The sequence below is a fragment of the Oncorhynchus masou genome, chromosome 2, assembly GCF_036934945.1.
Source record: "Oncorhynchus masou masou isolate Uvic2021 chromosome 2, UVic_Omas_1.1, whole genome shotgun sequence".
NCBI lineage: Eukaryota > Metazoa > Chordata > Actinopteri > Salmoniformes > Salmonidae > Oncorhynchus > Oncorhynchus masou.
The window spans coordinates 35,263,734-35,284,650 of NC_088213.1; the positions used below are offsets into that span (position 1 = coordinate 35,263,734).

General features: G+C 45.3%; 1 protein-coding gene across 3 annotated transcripts in view; it reads right to left on the reverse strand.

Annotated features, from left to right (window-relative positions):
• Window positions 1-20,917, reverse strand: part of LOC135503940 (CUGBP Elav-like family member 4) — a 211,859-nt gene that overhangs the window by 20,300 nt on the left and 170,642 nt on the right. Inside the window, exons 7-12 of one of the 3 annotated variants that reach the window (XM_064922148.1) lie at window positions 12,359-12,502; window positions 11,688-11,832; window positions 6,160-6,309; window positions 5,356-5,418; window positions 4,738-4,818; window positions 3,347-3,490 (exon numbers count right to left, since the gene is read on the reverse strand). In XM_064922148.1, coding sequence (XP_064778220.1) covers window positions 3,347-3,490; window positions 4,738-4,818; window positions 5,356-5,418; window positions 6,160-6,309; window positions 11,688-11,832; window positions 12,359-12,502 — 727 coding nt within the window. Of the gene's footprint in view, window positions 1-3,346; window positions 3,515-4,737; window positions 4,819-5,355; window positions 5,419-6,126; window positions 6,310-11,687; window positions 11,833-12,358; window positions 12,503-20,917 lie in introns of all 3 variants that reach the window. The other 2 variants (XM_064922156.1, XM_064922143.1) reach the window with 2 other exon arrangements.

Here is a 20,917-nt window from a genome sequence, read left to right on the forward strand (position 1 = left end):
TCCTCTCCTATCCTCTCCTCTCCCTCCTCTCCTCTGCCTGTGAGTAAAGGTGTCAGCCTCTCCTCTCCTCTCCTCTGCCTGTGAGTAAAGGTGTCAGCTTCTCTCCTCTCCTCTCCTCTCCTCTCCTCTCCTCTCCTCTCCTCTCCTCTCCTCTCCTCTCCTCTCCTCTCCTCTCCTCTCCTCTCCTCTCCTCTCCTCTGCCTGTGAGTAAAGGTGTCAGCTTCTCTTCTCTTCTCCTCTCCTCTGCCTGTAAGTAAAGGTGTCAAACTCTCCTCTCCTCTCTTCTCTTCTCATCTCTTCTCTTCTCTTCTCCTCTCCTCTGCCTGTGAGTAAAGGTGTCAACCTCTCCTCTCCTCTCCTCTCCTCTCCTCTCCTCTCCTCTCCTCTCCTCTCCTCTCCTCTCCTCTCCTCTCCTCTCCTCTCCTCTCCTCTCCTCTGCCTCTGCCTAAAGGTAAAGGTGTCTCTCCTCTCCTCTCTTCTCTTCTCTTCCTCTCCTCTCCTCTGCCTGAGTAAAGGTGTCAACCTCTCCTCTCCTCTCCTCTCCTCTCTTCTCTTCTCTTCTCTTCTCTCTCTCTCTGCCTGTGAGTAAAGGTTCAACCTCTCCTCTCTTCTCTTCTCTTCTTCTTCTCTTCTCTTCTCTCTCCTCTTCTCCTCTCTTCTCCTCTCCTCTCCTCCTCTCCTCTCCTCTCCTCTCCTCTCCTCTCCTCTCTTCTCTTCTCTTCTCTTCTCTTCTCTTCTCTTCTCTTCTCTTCTCCTCTCCTCTGCCTGTGAGTAAAGGTGTCAGCCTCTCCTCTCCTCTCCTTTCCTTTCCTTTCCTCTCCTATCCCTGTGAATAGAGGTGCCAGCCTCTCCTCTCCGCTGCCCTGCATGTGCTCTGAGTTATCACCTGGGTGTTGGGGCGGAATGAGCCTGGAGCTTTCCACACTGGGACTCCTGCCTGCTCTTATCAGACACCTCCATGATTGACGGACGGATTTTTCCGCTTGCCAGTTGATTTGATCACGTCGCTATGGGTCCAATTTAATTTGGGGGGAGAGGGCAGGCTTTTGTCAGGTGGGGAGAGATAAGGCTCCTGCTTTTACAAACCCTTTAAACAAACTGAGCAGGGAAGGGCCTGCCAGACAGCAGCGATCCCCCTCACATCCCGCTCTCATCAATCTCAACCTTGCATTTACATCCCAACCCCAAAAGGTGATTGTCAGGGAGGGGGAAAAGGGGAAGAAGAAGAGGGTGAAGAAAAAGAGGACAAAGAAAGGAGCAGACTATAAGCGTGGTAAATCCTGGCCCCCTTTACAGCATGTAAATCAGTCAGCTGCCAGGTTTATTATGATGTTTTATACAGCACTGTACGCTTCAGAAGGACAAGCAGCACTTGAATGGGACACATTCAGTGCACAGCACAATGTAAAACACCCTAAACAGCCTTTGTGAGAGGAGATTGAATACTATCATGTATGAATCATCCTTTCATGGTTCCCTCGCAGCTCTTCAGCTGAGAAAACGATGTTCACTCCTCTGTAAAATCATTGTAGGGTATTACGGACAAGGTTTGATTTGCAGGTGAGAGTGGAGTACTGAAAAAGACTACAGTCTTATCATTCTACAGCTCTGCATGACTCCTGGTGCGGTGACTTAGTGTCTAAGCTGTAGGGAACTGTACAGCTAGATGCTGACCGACGTTGTGAAACGGCTTGAAGGGGACTGCTCCCGCTTTAAGCCAACCAAAGCAATAGAGTGCTGCTTGCTGTTCTTCTAAAAACAAGAGGATCATCTATTTTAATGGTAAGTGTTAGTAAGCGAGTGTGTACGCAGTGTTTTCAGAGGACCTTTTAAAGTCACATTTTGATTCCGCTTTGATCATCCTTAAATGTCAATATTGAGTAACAAACATGGAGGATTAAAATAACAGTGAATCCCAACAGACCCCAGACCAAGACCTTGAAACAGCCAGAAAGTCAACATCCTACTGAGTTCAGTGACAGATCCACCATCTTCTTCAGCTGCATATCTGATATTCTGAAGCTGATAATTAACACCAACAACTAACAATTGCTAGAGTGGCTGTCAAGGTATCCTCAATTGCCATGGAAACAGTATTAATGGTTTTGGAAGGTTTAAACATTATTTTTCACTTTTCCAATGTACTTTTTTAAACTGTGACTTTGCCTCATCTCAGTAAGTCAATGACTACCTTGGATTCCATAATGATGACATTGGCACATTGCCTATTGTCAATCACTGAGAATTATAAGGCGTGTGCGCACACACTCATATACACACCCACACGTATTATGCGTGTATATGTGTGTGTACATGAATTGTGTGCATGTGTGTGTTGCATCTAATGTGCATAGGAAGAATTCAATCTCCCATTTTGAACTGAAGAGGGATCAAATTGCTTCCCCTGTTGCTGCAGGAGAGTAATGATTTAGTTCACATAATGCATAGCATCTTCTGTCTAATTTGTTAATGTCTCTCACAAGAGCCCCGGGGCTCAGACTATAAAAAGGAAGGAGAAAAAATGAGAGGTTAAATGATTGTTTTTCAGCCAAGATCTTAATTAATAGCTGCATGGGAAAATAATGGTGAGATGCGTGAGGTCACAGCCTCTTTGTCCTTCCTCATAGAGTAATGATAGACATACTATTCTCATCCTAGACAACCCATATAGGAGGCCAGTGGTCCGTTTCTGCAGTCCAGCTCCTCATCTCGTGGGTGCTGCTGTCTAGGGCTCTAACAAGTCTATTATTATCTCCTGGAGATCACACAGTCCACCTGAACATCCTCCACCACCACCCAGTCTCATCCCTACAGGCTGTGTGGGAGGAAGGTGTTGGAAATGAGGCTTGCAGGCTGGGTCTCTAGGGGCTAACTATGGAGGCTGGGGAACTATAGTTTTATAGTATGTTTGTTGAAGGTGAAACGCTAATAGCCAGAAGGACTATATTCCCCTATACTGCATGTCTAGCTACATGGTAATAGGCATGCACTTGAACTTGGGGAGCTGTGGGCTTAAGCTGGGGGTAGTTAGAAACATATCGCCCCTCCTCCACTCCATCCCCCTCTCACTCGCTCCCAGGATCTCATAAGCATTTGCTGATGAGTTGAACTTAAGGAGCGAAGCATGCATCCCCCTCTCTTTTCCTCCCTGCTCACTCGCATGTAACGCCACTTTTAAAATGTTAATTGCAACTTGATTAGGATAGACACAGGGAATAAAGAAAAACACAACTCAATGCAGAATCCAAAGTGGGACATGAGAAGATTGCCGAAAATCACAGTCGACTTCTCATCCGATATTTTTTTTTCTCTCAGCAGAGATGACAGATTTGACTCACTGACTCACCAAAACACTTGCTTTGATTGGTCGCCCGGTCCACGAAGACTTTGGCGGAGATGACGTTGCCGAAAGGCAGGAACATTTGCATTAATTCTGCGTCTCCAAATTCCTGGGGCAGATGGTAAATAAACAGGTTGCAGCCTTCCGGCCCTGGTGGGAAATAACAACAACAAACTATAGAGGTTACATGGGGAAATAGAAGGAGAGGTCAGGCAGAGCATGCATGATGACATAAGCCCAGTGTCTGCCCCAATTACTAGCTGACTGTCCTGTCCAATCTCGCTTCAGTCTCCACACAAACCCAGGTGCCACATACAGTACATGGCCTTCTGATGAGGAGAGGAATAGACTAGAGAGAGGGAGAGAGAGAGAGATGTTTGCTGCTTGGTAGGCTGTGCTAGCGGCTGCATGGATTGTTCCCTGTCTCATTGCTCGGGGATGATAGCGTGACGAGATGGGTCTGTGGCTGGTGAGAAGGCTGATGAGAGGCTGCTGCTGACTGACTCTCCCTGGCCCAGATAGAGGACACACACAGTATGATAGAGAGCTGTGGTTTTACAGTCTGAGCTTATGGCTTTATTCTGCCTGTTTGTTAGTTTAGGTGTGTCTCATGAAATGGGGGCTGCTGCGGCTGCAGTCTCTTGGAGGCTGCAGACTGGGAGACCAGCCAACAGCCAGGCCAGAGAGGGAAGGATCCAGATCTCAGTCAGAGACAGGCCAGTGGAGCTGACACTGTCTGGAGGAGGAGCAGCTGTGTGGCTTAATGTACACAGCAGACACAAAGTATAGCAGTCACATAACCCTAATGCAAGCTTCATTTAACTCAATGATGGGGGCAGGTAGACCACAAAGCTTAGCAAAACACACTGCAATAAAATTATCCCCCTTATGCGATGTTAGAACACTTAGAGTCATTTCAGATTTTCCACGTTGACTAATAATCATATTTATAACCATCATATACTGTACAATAACATAAATGAATAATTATGTCTGGCAAACAGTCTCAGGAAGAGTGCTTTACCATTCCAGCATATCCTGTGCTTTATTACATTTAATGCTGTGGTACTAACACTAAACTAGGAATGTTAATAAATGATTATGCATGCAGCTAATTAATCTAATGAATATTCATAACCACTTAAACACATTGTAATGGACTGATTAACCAGTCGAACACTGCGAGTTTGAATTAGTGCAGTTTTTGAATAATGACAGAGTAACTTTTCCATCTTGCTGCCTGCTAATGTTAAACTCCTTTAAATGAAGCTCTCTCTTTCTCCCATTTTCCAGGCCAGTGTTTCCTCTCCCTGGCTAATTCAACGCAGCCGTACATTAGAATGGAACATGGTAATTATCACCTTTTATCTTGGGTGGGCGCGCCCGCTAGCTCTTACCTTCTCTCTGTTGCTGGGGGATGATGGTGGGTTGCTGGGGGAACGCTTGGCTGATTGGTGCATAGGCGGCAGGGTAGGCTGCTGTTGCAAAGAGAAGGAGAAGAGCCAGAGTGGGATGTTACATCTCCATTTGCGACAACTTAAATCATTATTCTATTGTTCACGTCCTCCAGACACTGAATAAATAAATTGCATTACGGCTTGGAGCCCGAGCTCATTTTCATTGTGGATCACTACACAAAGGGAATGCACTGTCTAAACAGGGACACATACAACACAGGAAGGAGAGTCTATTCCTATCCTGTTACATGGTTAAAGAGGAGAGGTCTTAGTGTCTGTCCATCTATATCACGATCATGTAGAGGGGTGTCTGGAACACAGTTCTCCATGTACTTTTGGAATTAAGATTTTTGGGTGGGTGTATAATCAAGTCCAATGGAAATCCGTTCAAATCCTAATGTAAAGTTTCCTAATCCTGGAGAAAATTGTCAAGTCCTCTGGGCTATCTGTAGCAGCCATAGTGTCTGCTAGAGTGACAGAGAGGGAGAGAGGGAAAGCGTGAGAGCGATAGAGAAAGAGATGGAGGAGAGAAGGGAGGAGTGAGGAGAGGCAGGTCACCTGCGTAGTGCTGCACACCGGCGTAAGCCTGCTGGAGAGGGTCAGTCACTGTAGGGCTCTGTGCTGCAGAGAGAGAGAGAGAGAGAGAGAGAGAGTGAGAGAGAGAGAGAGAGAGAGAGAGAGGGGGGGAGAGAGAGGGAGAGAGAGAGAGAGAGAGAGAGAGGGGGGGAGAGAGAGAGAAAGAGAGAGAGAGAGAGGGGGGGGGGAGAGAGAGAGAGAGAGAGAAAGAGAGGGAGATAAAGCGAGAGAGGGAAAGAAAAAGAAAGAAAAGAGAGATGGAGAGAGAAAGAGAGGGAGAGCGGGAGAGAGAGAGAGAGAGGATGGAGTCATACAAAGATTCGAGTTGTCATATTTCACAGTTCTTCAAAATTCCTGTTCGCCCCCCAGATGTTTGCATCAAATATAAACAACATGCCAAACAAACTGCTTTGTGGTTCATTATCACTGCAACTGCCTTACATAATGCATCAAGGAGTCAAGTGCATGATGATGTGTTAGTTGTTCAGGAATCATCAGGAGCATACAGCATTAAGAAGCTGAGAAAGAGCTTCTGAGGCTCATCATATTAACCATAATGCACTGATGTAGGAGTCCCCTTGATGCACTGACTCTCAGAACCACCGCCACACTCCTATTCTGATTGCAGTATGGCAGTCACCCAAGACTATCTTGCCAGGTCTCCCTCTACAAAAATATGCTATATAATGGTTTTATCCTAGTTGAGAAAAGGTTACATGTCAAATGAATGAAACTGCTGTTAAATTGGCTCACCTGAGTAGAGGTGAATCCCATTGGCTGTCTCACCTGGGTAGGGGTGGATCCCATTGGTGTATATTGGCTCATTGGTAGGCTGACCGTTGGTCTGGGGCGGGAGGGATGCGAACCCATTGACCCCCATGGGTGCTGCTAGGCTGGGCAAGGCCGTGGCATTGATACCCGGCGGCGTGCTGGTGCCTGTAAATAGAGCAACCCTGTTTCATTACTGGGACCACAGGCCGTGGCATTGATACCCGGCGGCGTGCTGGTGCCCGTAAATAGAGCAACCCTGTTTCATTATTGGGACCACAGGCCGTGGTGGACATGGTTCACACTCCACAGTCTGCAGCCTCTCTCTGACCAGCGTCTAATTGGACACTGGGGCTGGGGCCTCTGTCTGTTTGTGGCCTCAGCCTCTCTCTGACCAGCATCTAATTGGACACTGGGGCTGGGGCCCATGTCTGTTTGTGGCCTCAGCCTCTCTCTGACCAGCATCTAATTGGACACTGGGGCTGGGGCCTCTGTCTGTTTGTGGCCTCAGCCTCTCTCTGACCAGCATCTAATTGGACACTGGGGGCTGGGGCCCATGTCTGTTTGTGGCCTCAGCCTCTCTCTGACCAGCATCTAATTGGACACTGGGGCTGGGGCCTTTGTCTGTTTGTGGCCTCAGCCTCTCTCTGACCAGCATCTAATTGGACACTGGGGCTGGGGCCTCTGTCTGTTTGTGGCCTCAGCCTCTCTCTGACCAGCATCTAATTGGACACTGGGGCTGGGGCCTCTGTCTGTTTGTGGCTTCAGCCTCTCTCTGACCAGCGTCTAATTGGACACTGGGGCTGGGGCCTCTGTCTGTTAGTGGCCTCAGCCTCTCTCTGACCAGCGTCTAATTGGACACTGGGGCTGGGGCCTCTGTCTGTTTGTGGCCTCAGCCTCTCCCCCTGGTCACATTTCAGGTTTGTCACCTTGTCCATGCTCTCTCGTCTTGTGCCAGATAGATTATTATTCTTCTCCCTAATCCCGGTGAAGGGCATTTAAGTAATGTAGGATTAAATTTGAAAGGCATTACCTGGGTGTATGTAGGCTTTGTGGATTACAGATGGCGGATGGATGCAGAGGTGACTGAGACACTTTATTTAATTCATTTCGAGAGACGCGTGGAGCTCCTGTCTTGGGCCAGTCTGCCTACTTAGTGTCGAGCCATCAAAGCTCTTCACAACAAGGGCCAGGTAGACAGGTCAAACTCAGGTCCAGGATTATCTCCCACAAATCTTTGCTCGTATATTGTATAGTCAAGGACTTTGCATCCAAAGTCATCAGATTGGCCGTGTTCCCGGAAACACACAAACAGTGGCCCATGATAGAGAGCGAGAGGGAGGGAGAGAGAGAGAGAAGGAGAGAGATAGACCTAACCCACTCTATTAAATTAGTCAAATCAGGAACATTTTACAGAAATTAATAAGGAAATGGGCTCAACAGAGAAACATTTCCTTGTGTGTGCTACCTATATCCCCCCAATAGAATCCACATACTTTAACGATGACAGCTTCTCCATCATAGAGGGGGAGATCAACCATTTCCAGGCCCAGGGACATGTTGTAGTTTGTGGCGACCGAAATGTCAGAACTGGACAAGAATCTGACACTCTCAGCACACAGGGGGACAAACGCCAACCTGGAGGTGACAGTATTTAGACACAACTACAACGACATAACCAACATAACCAACAAAAAGTTCTGCAGCTCTGTCGGACGCTGGGTATGTACATAGTCAATGGTAGGCTTCGAGGGGACTCCTACGGTAGGGACACGTATAGGTAATCTCTTGGCAGTTGTACTGTAGACTACTTTAGCACTGACCTCAACCCAAAATCTCTTTGAGCGTTCACAGTCAGTCCACTGACACCCCTATCAGATCCCAGCAAAATCACACTCTACTTACATTTACATTTACATTTAAGTCATTTAGCAGACGCTCTTATCCAGAGCGACTTACTTGAACAGAGCTATGTTCAATCATGAGGCATCAAAGCCAAAGGAACTGAATAATATTAAGAAATGCTATAGATGGAAGGAAAGTAGTGTGGAAATCTACAAAAAAAACAATTAGGCAACAACAAAATCAATCCCTTCTAGACAATTTCCAGGGCAAAATGTTTCACTGTAATAGTGAAGGTGTAAACTGGGCAGTAGAAAACCTAAACAGTATATTTGACCTCTCAACTTCCCTATCAAATCTAAAGAATTCAAGCAGACAACCTAAGAAAATTAACAGCATTGACAATGATTTGATGAAGAATGCAAAAACCTAAGAAAGAAATTGAGAAACCTGTCCAACCAAAAACAGAGTCCCACAAAACCCAAGTCTCTCCTTCACTATGGTGAATCACTAAAACAATACAGAAATACACTATGGAAAAAGAAGGAACAGAAATCAGCTCAATGTAATTGAAGAATCCATAAAGTCTAACCACTTCCAGGAAAATTGGAAACAACACAAAGAGAGATCTATCCAAAACGGAGATGTGTGGATAAACCTCTATAACAAAGAACAAACAGCAAAAACATATACATGATTGTAACGGCGTTCTTCGTTTGTCGAAAGAGAGTCGGACCGAAATGCAGCGTGTTGGTTACTCATGTTTTTAATAGAACAAATGACGATACATGAAATAACAAAAACAACAAACGGAACGAGAAAAACCTATACAGCCTGTCTGGTGAACACTAACACAGAGACTGGAACAATCACCCACGAAATACAAAGTGAAAACCAGGCTACCTAAATACGGTTCCCAATCAGAGACAACGAGAATCACCTGACTCTGATTGAGAACCGCCTCAGGCAGCCAAACCTATGCAACACACACCCCTAATCAGCCACAATCCCAATAACTAAAAAACCCCACTAAGAAATACAACAAACATAAACCCATGTCACACCCTGGCCTGACCAACTAATTAACTAAAACACAAAATACTAAGACCAAGGCGTGACAATGATCAAATACAAACCTTAGAATAAACTATTAAATACTACCAGAACCCACTGGATTATCCAATTACACTGAATGAACTACAGGAAAAAATACAACCCCCCCAACCCAAATTAAAAGATAAAATATACAGACCACAAATTCCAATCGGCTATACTAAAACTCTTTAACATCATCCTCAGCTCTGGCATCTCCCCCAATATTTGGACTGATCACTCCAATCCACAAAAGTGTAGACAAATTTGACCCCAATAACTACTGTGGGATATGAGTCAACAGCAACCTTGGGGAAATCCTCTGCATTATCATTAACAGCAGACTCGTACATTTCCTCAGTGAAAACAATGCAGTGAGCAAATGTCAAATTGGCATTTTACCAAATTACCGTAGGACAGACCACATATTCACCCTGCACACCCTAATTGACAAACAAACCAAAACAAAGGCGAAGTCTTCTCATGCTTTGTTGATTTCGAAAAACTCTTTGACTTAATTTGGCGTGAAGGTTTGCTATACAAATTGATGGAAAGTGGTGTTGGGGGAAAAACATACAACATTATAAAATTAATGTACACAAACAACAAGTGTGTGGTTAAAATTGGCAAAAAAACACAAACATTTCTTTCCACAGGGTCGGGGAGTGAGATAGGGATGCAGCTTAAGCCCCACCCTCTTCACCATATATACTGTATCAACAAATTGGCAATGGGAATTTGAACAGTTTGCAGCACCCGGCCTCACCCTACTAGAATCTGAAGTCAAATGTCTACTATTTGCTGATTATCTGGTGCTTCTATCCCCAACCACCAAGGTTCTACAGCAGCACCCAGATCTTCTGCACATATTCTGTCAGACCTGGGCCCTGACAGTAAATCTCAGTAAGACAAAAATAATGGTGCTGCTAAAAATGTTCAGTTGCCAGGACAATTAATAGAAATTCCATCTAGATACCGTAGCCCTGGGGCACACAAAAACGATACATACCTCGGCCTAAGGTAACTTCCACAAAGCTATGAATGATCTGAGAGACAATGCAAGAAGGGCCTTCTATGCATTCAAAAGGAAAAAAAAAATCTGACCTACAAATTAGAAGCAGCACCAATAATTCACAAAATGGGACAAACACCAAATTGAGAGACTCTGCATGCAGAATGCTGCAAAAATATACTCTGTGTACAACGTAAAACACCAAATAATGCATGTAGTAAAGAATTAGGCCAATACCCGAAAATGATCCAAATCCAGAAAAGAGCCATTAAATTCTACAACCACCTAAAAGGAAGAGATTCCCAAACCTTCCATAACAAAGCCATCACCTACAGAGAAATTAACTTGGAGAAGAGTCCCCTAAGCAAGCTGGTCCTGGGGCTCTGTTCACAAACACAAAAGACCCCACAGAGCCCCAGGACAGCAACACAATTAAACCCAACCAAATCATGAGAAATCTAAAATATAATTACTTGACACATTGGAAAGAATTAACAAAAAAAAACTGAGCAAACTAGAATGCTATTTGGCCCTTAACAGAGAGTACACAGCGGCAGAATACCTGACCAATGTGACTAACCAAAACTAAGGAAAGATTTGACTATGTACAGACTCAGTGAGCATAGCCTTGCTATTGAGAAAGGCAACTGAAGGAAGACCTGGCTCTCAAGAGAAGACAGGTGATGTGCAAACTGCCCACAAAATTAGGTGGAAACTGAGCTGCACTTCCTAACCTCCTGTCAAATGTATGACCATATTAGAGACACATATTTCCCTCAGATTACACAGATACACAAAGAATTCGAAAACAAACCCAATTTTGATAAACTCCCATATCTAATGTGTACAATACCACAGTGTGCAATCACAGCAGCATGATTTGTGACCTGTTGCAACAAGAAAAGAGTAACCAGTGAAAAACAAACTCCATTTTAAATACAACCCATATTTATGTTGATTTATTTTCCCTTTTGTACTTTAACTATTTGCGCATCATTACAACACTGTATATAGACATAATATGACATTTGAAATGTCTTTATTCTTTTGGAACTTCTGTGAGTATAATTTTTATTATCTATTTCACTTGCTTTGGCAATGTAAACATATGTTTCCCATACCAATAAAGCCCCTTAAATTGAAATTGAAATGGAAATTGAATTGAGGGAGAGAGACTGGGAGAGAGAGAGGGAACAAGAGAGAGGCCGTACACTGTGGCGGCCAATGAGGGCCGGGGGATGTCATACATCATAACCCATCATGCCTCACTCACAACATGTCTTCTCTATCTTACTTTAGGGCCCTCTCTCACTCTGGCAATGTCATCTCTAACTTCACCACTACCAAAAGGGCACACTATTTTGTTCTCTAGACTTCACCACTACCAAAAGGCAGACTGTATTTTTGTCCCTTTTAAAAGAGACAGAGATGAAAAGAAAGGTGATAATGTCTAAAGTACTGTACTAACAGCCAGGGCAGAATACATGACATTAGCACTGCTTGTACACGGCTCACTAATGAATATAGTGAAGTATTACAGGCACGTAGGAGGGAGGGTTGGGGAAGAATGGGGAGTCCAGTCCTGGCTGTGTATTTGTACCTGAGGAGGGTGTCATTGGGGCAGCCACCAGACCGTTGACGTTGAAAGCTGCCATTTGCTGCATTTGTGCCGCAGCGATGGCTGCCATGGGGTTCAGATACGAGTTCTGGGTCGCCGCCATTAGCGCTGCTTGCTGTTGCATCATCTGCTGTGGCATTGAAGAGAGAGAGGAAGGGGGGGCGAGGGAAAGAGGACGGAGAGGGAGGCAGCAGGAGAGAGTGGGGGGAGACCATGAGAGGGGGGAAAGGGAGACGGGGAGAGAGAGAGGCAGGGTGAAATCGCAGCAGGACGAGGGGCATGTTTACTTTCACATCAATGTTTGCTTGGCCATGTTGTTGAATAGACAGGTCTCTGTTGCCCCGGAGCGCTTTACAGGGCTGCTGCTCATTACAAACAACAGATAACGCAATATAATCAGATGAAGCTAGAGAGCAGACAGTCAGACAGTCAGCCTGCTTTACTGTGCGTGAGTGGGTGATTCTCACCTGGCAGGGCGAGCTGTTAGTTACAGTGTGAGTGCAAACTACAGTTTCCAAACTTGAGGAGATGTTAACTTCAGGTGTGAACGTAGGTAGACAGAGTGTGTATGGCAAGCTATCAGGAGGAGCCGTGACTCGCATGCACAGAGTGTAAAAGCTCACCGTCTCCTCCCCCGTGGAGCCGAGACTTACAGCGTGAGAGTAGGCGCCAAAGGCCCCAAACTGGATGGTCATGGGGCTGAAGATGCCGAGCTGGCCCGCCATCTGATGCATCCTACGCAGGGTCCGCTCCTTGTCCGTGTCGGCAAACTTCACCACCAGGCTGGAGGACGCCCCCTGGGAATACGCACACTGCAATCAGTCAAGACAAGTCTCATCTCAGCAATGGACAGACACACACCACCCTTAGTCAAGACAACACTCATCTCAGCAATGGACAGACACACACCACCCTCAGTCAAGACAAGTCTCATCTCAGCAATGGACAGACACACACCACCCTCAGTCAAGACAAGTCTCATCTCAGCAATGGACAGACACACACCACCCTCAGTCAAGACAAGTCTCATCTCAGCAATGGACAGACACACACCACCCTCAGTCAAGACAACACTCATCTCAGCAATGGACAGACACACACCACCCTCAGTCAAGACAACACTCATCTCAGCAATGGACAGACACACACCACCCTCAGTCAAGACAACACTCATCTCAGCAATGGACAGACACACACCACCCTCAGTCAAGACAACACTCATCTCAGCAATGGACAGACACACACCACCCTCAGTCAAGACAACACTCATCTCAGCAATGGACAGACACACACCACCCTCAGTCAAGACAACACTCATCTCAGCAATGGACAGACACACACCACCCTCAGTCAAGACAACACTCATCTCAGCAATGGACAGACACACACCACACTCAGTCAAGACAACACTCATCTCAGCAATGGACAGACACACATCACACTCAGTCAAGACAACACTCATCTCAGCAATGGATAGACACACACCACACTCAGTCAAGACAACACTCATCTCAGCAATGGACAGACACACACCACTCTCAGTCATACACATACATGACTATGCACATACCACACAACACCAGACACACACCACACACCACACAACACCAGCCACATACCACACAGCACCAGACACACACCACCAGGCACACACCACACAACACCAGACACACACTACACAACACCAGACACACACCACACAAGGTCTGAGCTGACTCAGTGCATGTTTTAAATGACTCCAATCTGAGCTATGTAGAGACAGTGGGAATAGTAGGTGACCTGTGGGTTTAGTGAACTTTAGACTCCTAGTGTACACACTGAGTATACAAAACATTAAGAACACCTGCTCTTTCCAGGAGTTAGACTGACCAGGTGAAAGCTATGATCCCTTATTGATGTCACTTGTTAAATCCACTTCAATCAGTGTAGATGAAGGGGAGGAGACAGGTTAAAACATTATTTTAAAGTCTTGAGACAACTGAGACATGAATTGTGTACGTGTGCCATTCAGAGGTTGAATGGGAAAAACTAAATATTGAAGTGCCTTTAAAAAGGGCATGATAGTAAGTGTCAGGCGTAACGGTTTGTGTCACAAACTGCAACACTGCTGTTGTTTTTACACAACGGTTTCCTGTGTGTATCAAGAATGGTCCACCACCCAAAGGACATCGAGCCAACTTGACACAACTGTGGGAAGCATTGGAGTCAACATGGGCCAGAATCCCTGTGGAATGCTTTATATACCTAGTAGAGTCCACACCCCCATGAATTCAGGCTGTTCTGAGTGCAAAGGGGGTGCAACTCAACATTAGGAAGGCATTCCTAATGTTTGGTATACTCAGTGTACATTGGAGTGAACTGTGATCCTTAGTGTGGTCCCAGAGTAGTCCCAGTCCCCCTCCTGCCGCTCAACTGAATACGATACTCCATAATGAGGTCTGACTGGAGCCTTTGGCGTGCACAGGGAGAAGTATTGACTAATGACAGTGCCTTATGGCAGATATAGTGCTGTATTGATGTCTGTGCTTCTGAGTTTGGATCCAATTAAATCATTTGAGAGACAGAGACCAGAGTCAGTTCTTCATATGACGTCCTGGGAGAGGAGGAGAGGAGAGGAGAGGAGAGGAGAGGAGAGGAGAGAGGAGAGGGGAAGGAGAGGAGAGGAGAGGAGAGGGGAAGGAGGCTGCCAGACAGGCAGAGAGATAGACACAGAAAGCCTCAGACACTGTCAAGAGGCCCAGTTCCCATTTATTTCCAGCCAGTGCACGCTGCGCTGAGAGATACCCGGGAACTGCTACTGTGGTTGCACCCAGGAAAGGTCAGAAGGACACAGCCAGGGGGAAGTCAGGATGTGATTAGCCAGATCAGAAAAGCAAAGACACGGGGAGAGAAAAGGACTCCATTATCATGACTTGTATCTTTGATTTGTATTTTGATTTCAATACTTCCTGTGTGTGTGTGTGTGTGTGTGTGTGTGTGTGTGTGTGTGTGTGTGTGTGTGTGTGTGTGTGTGTGTGTGTGTGTGTGTGTGTGTGTGTGTGTGTGTGTGTGTGTGTGTGTGTGTGTGTGTGTGTCAACAGCCAGAATGTAACCGCTACTGGGTCCCAAAAGCAAAAGGCCTTATGGTGGGTTCCAGTGGCGCTTCTGGCGCTGGAAGCAAAACAGAACAAACACAAAGTCCCCCAACAAACAAAGAAAAACAAACTCCCTCACGTGGTGAATGTGAATACTGGGAGTGAGTGTTGAGCCTGTCCACCAATAGCGGTGTGTGTGTCTCTTGCACTGTGCTGTAGAGGCTGGGTGGGTGTCGGGAGGGGTGTCAGCCTGCACCCTGGGGGACAGTGTGTGTCATATTGGATTCTTCCTGTCAGAGGAGCCAGCCCTCTTCCGTCCTGCACCTGCCAGCCAGCGCCTCACCTCAGGCCAAGGGGGACCCATCTGGTTCTGTTCCCAAGATGCCATTTCAATTAACTGAATCAATATGGCGGAGTACCGCTCTAATGGTACACTGTTTTGTCCTTTCTAATTTCATTTTCTTCCCACCTCCTGACCTTTCACTGTTCTTTCCCTTTCTTCTGCTGGGGCCGGTGGAGGGACAGGGCTGTCGGTTTTAATGAGGCCTGCGCTGAGCAAACATCCCTCCAGCACATCTCCGACCGACCGGCCGCACAGCGCCTCTGCACCCGCTTCCATTTCCTTTAACAGAGCGAGGGGCTGGCACTTAGATCACATTCATTTTCTGCTTTATGTAGCTGTGTATTCCTTTATCTATTTATAACCATTTTTCATTAACCATTCTTCATTTATTCATGAAGAACACATTGTGAGCAGCAAAAAGAAGGCTTGGGAGGGGGAGAGCTCCGGGCAGCCTCTACTCAAAGCACTGTGACTCAGTACTTACTGGTGTCTCCCCGCCTGCATAGTGCAGAGCAGAGTAGAGTATCAGGGAGCAAGAAACAGTCTGCAGAGCCAGCCTAAAGTAGCACTAAAACTGAAACACTACCACAGCTCCTATTCACTATGGTACTGGAGAGAGAACAAACTGTGCTGGGCTTAGCATCTCATTCTCTCAAAGAATTCCCTAAAACAGAATTGACTCAGTCAGAGCCTCTTCACTCTATCGAAACATATCTAGTGTCAGAACAAAGGATTTCATACCTTCTACTTCTACTACTGTTATTGTACCTGATACATCCTGACTGGACCTCCAGCCCAATCTCTAGGAGAGAGAGGGGACTTCAGAGGAAGAATTCACTGGAGGGGATCAGAGGACTTTATCCATCTGAAAAAAAACTAGGAATAATTCAGCCACTCTCTCTCTCTCTCTCTCTCTCTCTCTCTCTCTCCTCTCTCTCTCTCTCTCTCTCTCTCTCTCTCTCTCTCTCTCTCTCCTTTCTCTCTCTCTCTCTCTCTCTCTCTCTCTCTCTCTCTCTCTCTCTTCTCTCTCTCTCTCTCTCTCTCTCTCTCTCTCTCTCTCTCTCTCTCTCTCTCTCTCTCTCTCTCTCTCTCTCTCTCCTTTCTCTCTCTCTCTCTCTCTCTCTCTCTCTCTCTCTCTCTCTCCTTTCTCTCTCTCTCTCTCTTTCTCTCTCCTTTCTCTCTCTCTCTCTCTCTCCTTTCTCTCTCTCTCTCTCTCTCTCTCTCTCATTTCTCTTGCTCTCTTTCTATTCTCTGTCTCTCTCTATTCTCTGTCTCTCCATTCTCTGTCTCTCTCTATTCTCTGTCTTTCTCTATTCTCTGTCTCTGTCTCTCTCTCTTTCTCTCTCTATTCTCTGTCTCTCTCTATTCTCTGTCTCTCTCTATTCTCTGTCTCTGTCTCTCTCTATTCTCTGTCTCTCTCTATTCTCTGTCTCTGTCTCTCTCTATTTTTTCTCTCTATTCTCTGTCTCTCTCTATTCTCCATCTCTCTCTATTCTCTGTCTCTCTCTATTCTCTGTCTCTGTCTCTCTCTATTCTCTGTCTCTGTCTCTCTCTATTCTCTGTCTTTCTCTATTCTCTGTCTCTGTCTCTCTCTCTTTTCTCTCTCTATTCTCTGTCTCTCTCTATTCTCTGTCTCTCTCTATTCTCTGTCTCTGTCTCTCTCTATTCTCTGTCTCTCTCTCTATTCTCTGTCTCTCTCTATTCTCTGTCTCTCTCTCTCCTTTCTCTCACTATTCTCTGTCTCTCTCTATTCTCTGTCTCTCTCCCAGCAGAAAATCAGAACCTGACAAACAAACAAAAATAATAACCTCCAACGGCATGACTCCTGTCTCGAAAGAAAATGAATTCAGTGAATTTGATAAGGGGCAACAGGGAGCCTTCACTTTTGATGGTTACAGCTGAGGAATTTGTCACAGGTTCAATAACTAATCTAATTTTGAGAGCAACACACTTGACTTGTGAAAAACTCACATTGGATTTTGTGTACAGGCCAAAACGTGAAGAGAAAAAAATAGGAAATGTAATTGAGGGATTAGAAATAAGCTACAAGAGTGAAACGGCATTAGGTTTTTATCTGCTCATAGCCCTGATATGAAGACACTGGTGTGAAGTGGGCACTATACAGACATGTAAACACACACTCAGACTTTATCCTCAGCAGAAGCTTATGACAACAAAATACGGGCAATAATGTGTGGAAGCCTGTCTTAACAGAATACTCATGACAAACCACTACTTTACTAACATAATGGCAACCATGTAGAATGGTTCTGTAATCATTCAACTTCTATACTTCATGGACATAGCAGAAATTCCAGTCTCCTCAATATGACGTGAAAACAGGGAATGCCTTGTAAGCTGTTGCACTAAACCCTGGTTCAGTGACATTATTGGGCTCTATCCTTGCTGAAAGGGTTAAACCCAAAGCCATAAATGAGATAATCAAATTGAAGATAACAAGTTTGTCCAGTAATTGGATGAGGCCTCCATGTGGGCCTCCAGTTCAACTCCAGTTGAACCGGTCTCTCCACATATCCCCGTGGGCCTGATGGGAGGTATGTGTCTCCGTCTGTCTGTCTGTCTGTCTGTCTGTCTGTCTGTCTGTCTGTCTGTCTGTCTGTCTGTCTGTCTGTCTGTCTGTCTGTCTGTCTGTCTGTCTGTCTGTCTGTCTGCATTGGTCCATACTGTTCACCAGTGGCCTGGCAACATGACCTACCCACTACACTCACCCACTTTAACAATGCACACAAACACACCATTAAAATACACATCATATCAACACTATTTACATGAAGTAAATACCCAGCCAAATACACACACAGTGTAAACAATCTCAAGCAATAAAAGGTGTTCTTCTCGTACTAGTATCTGTGTTAGAAATTCGATCATGCATTTCATCCAGCGTAGGAGAGAGAGACAGAGAGTGACAATGTATATATACGTAATATGACATTTGTAATGTCTTTATTGTTTTGAAACTTCTGTATGTGTAATGTTTACGGTTAATGTTTATTGTTTATTTCACTTTTGTATATTATCTACCTCACTTGCTTTGGCAATGTTAACACATGTTTCCCGTGACAATAAAACCCCTTGAACTGAATTGTGTTGAGTGAGAGAGACAGAGAGTGAGAGAGACAGAGAGAGAGAGAGAGAGAGAGAGAGAGAGAGACAGAGAGTGAGAAAGAGAGTGAGAGAGAGAGAGATAGAGAGAGAGAGAGACAGAGGGAGAGTGAAAGAGAGAAAGAGAGTGAGAGAGAGAGAGAGAAAGAGAGTGAGAGCGAGAGAGACAGAGAAAGAGAGAGAGTATTATGTGTCATGCTCTTTAGCTTTGTGTTATCTCTCATTAATCTGGCTACCCACTACCTCTCTTTCTCTCCCTTCCCTCCTCTCACACACTGTCTCACTCCTGCCAACACTAGTGAGCTCAGCAGACCCTGTCACCGCCGGTGCGACACAGAACACGGCCATGTCTGCAATTTGCTGGGTGCTGTCTGCCCCCGGCTCTGCCATTTGAAGCCCTGCCACCTGTGTCTCCCACTTTTCTCCCTCCCTCCCTCCCTCCCTCCCTCCCTCCCTCCCTCCCTCCCTCCCTCCCTCCCTCCCTCCCTCCCTCCCTCCCTCCCTCCCTCCCTCCCTCCCTCCCTCCCTCCCCCCTCCCTCCCTCTCCATGGCCTTAATTCAACAGCTGAACCAAGAGAGCGTCGGCCTGTTTGGAGCCTGATTACCTTTTAAGTTCAATTAGGGGCACCTGCAATCTGCATCAATTAAAGACCTGATCTATCAGCCGCTGCCCTTCGCCAATGTATTTTGGTCTGTGCAGGTATTATTTACGGCCGGGTGTGGCTGCCAGCTAACACAGATGCTCTAGAGTTGAACATTAAGAGAGAGCTCTTTGTGCGAGACTGGTCCAGATCCCACAGCTGGCAGTAGGTTAGAGAGCCTCTCTGGATCCTGCCTCCTGTTAGTCGGTTGTTGACGACATGTGGCACTGATATTATCCAAATGAACTGCATCCCCCTCTGTATCAAAGCCTTAGCTCGGTACTAAAGGCCACCTTACCTATTAATCTGACTGGGACTTGGATGTGGGATATAGAAGTAACAGGTGCAGGGGTTGAGGGCGAGATATGGATAATATAGATTATTATTGAGCTTTTGGATGGCTCTGGATACAACTCCGGGTCTGTTTGGGGCTCCATATGTCGCCTTGGACAGTTCATCTGCAGCTCTCAAGTGGTTTAGCTGGCTTTGGTACTGACCCTGTGTTACTGCAGGCTGAGCAGGGCAGGGGCTCAGCGCAGCAATAGACATACAAACCCAAAGTTGTTTTTTTACCCCTCCTTAAGCTTGTGACTTCTAATGCTATTGCAAAACGTGTCAGACAGCATCAGTAAGGGAAATATGTGTAAATGACATCCGGCTTCCAGGACACTATCCTGTTGCCAGGGAGCTGAAGTAAATATTTACAGCAAAACATCAATGGAGTGTATGAACTTAAGGTGTCTGCCAGGGACTGTGAATCTAGAATATGCATGGAGATTCTGTGTTATTCATCATCTTCCCTTAGTAAAACATGTTTAATGATGGCCGTTACATGCCAGATAACAAGCATAACAACCCCAATTTGTAATTACTGCAGTTTGACAGGGGTTGCAGGATATCCAATAGTTAGGATGATTCCCAGCATGTTGAGTAGGAGGAGATGTTTGTGTTTAGAGAAATACAGCATGATACTGTAAAACACTTTGGTTCCGCGGTTTATTCTCTACTATCGTGGTCTCAAATGAATCGTCCAAGCAGGCTTGCTACAAAACCTACGACTATAAATGTAATAACTAGTCTCCTAAGACTCGTAAGTTGTGCTAGTATATTGCATTTTCCAATTAAATACGCTGAAAGATAAGCTCTGTGTGAATGTTGTGTTTTTAGACTGAAGGAGAATTCATTATTTCCATGATTGATTATTTTCCTCTACGGAAAAGTACCTCCCAATGAGTGTGCACTAAATCAACTATTACATTTTTGATTTCAGATATTTTTCAGGGACGATTTCCATATTTGAACGTGAAATAATATTAATCTTGCAAAGCTGAATCATTTCTATTGCATATATATTCTAGGACACACAATGTATAGTATTCATATATCATTAAAAAATGATTTCCATAGATACAGACTGGTTAAAAGGAATAATAGATATGAGAGGAGATATACAGGTGTAGGATCTTAATTTGACCAGTTTCTCACAGCAGGAGTAATCCTGCAGCAACAGGAAATGTGAATTATTGTGTGGATTATAACAAATTGACAGTTTTGTAGGGGTTCATAAATTGTTAGTTAGGACAAATCAAGTCAGACATTTTAAAGTCGAAATGACAAACTTTCGAAGCCTTTTTAAACCTTGAACACACAACAAGTTTGCATTTCCTGCTGTGCATGACATTTCCTGCAACAGGGTGAACAGATTACTATCCGACATCTGATCCAATAATATATACAGTATATTCAATGACAAGACATCTTTGCTGCACATACATACAGTTGTGCAATGTGAAACATTGGATGCTGACTGTGTGATTATTTTGTGAACGTCAATAAATGCTAAGAAAGTCGAGGTGAATGTTTTATGTGTGAATGTATGTGTGAATGTATTATGTGCGAATGTATTATCTGAATGCTTTAGGAAGGGCTATGCCGTCAATGTTCTATACAGCATGTGTGAATTCCCATTCTGTATACTATATGAGTACTAGAATCTTATCGAAGCCGTGTGTGTGTGTGTGTGTGTGTGTG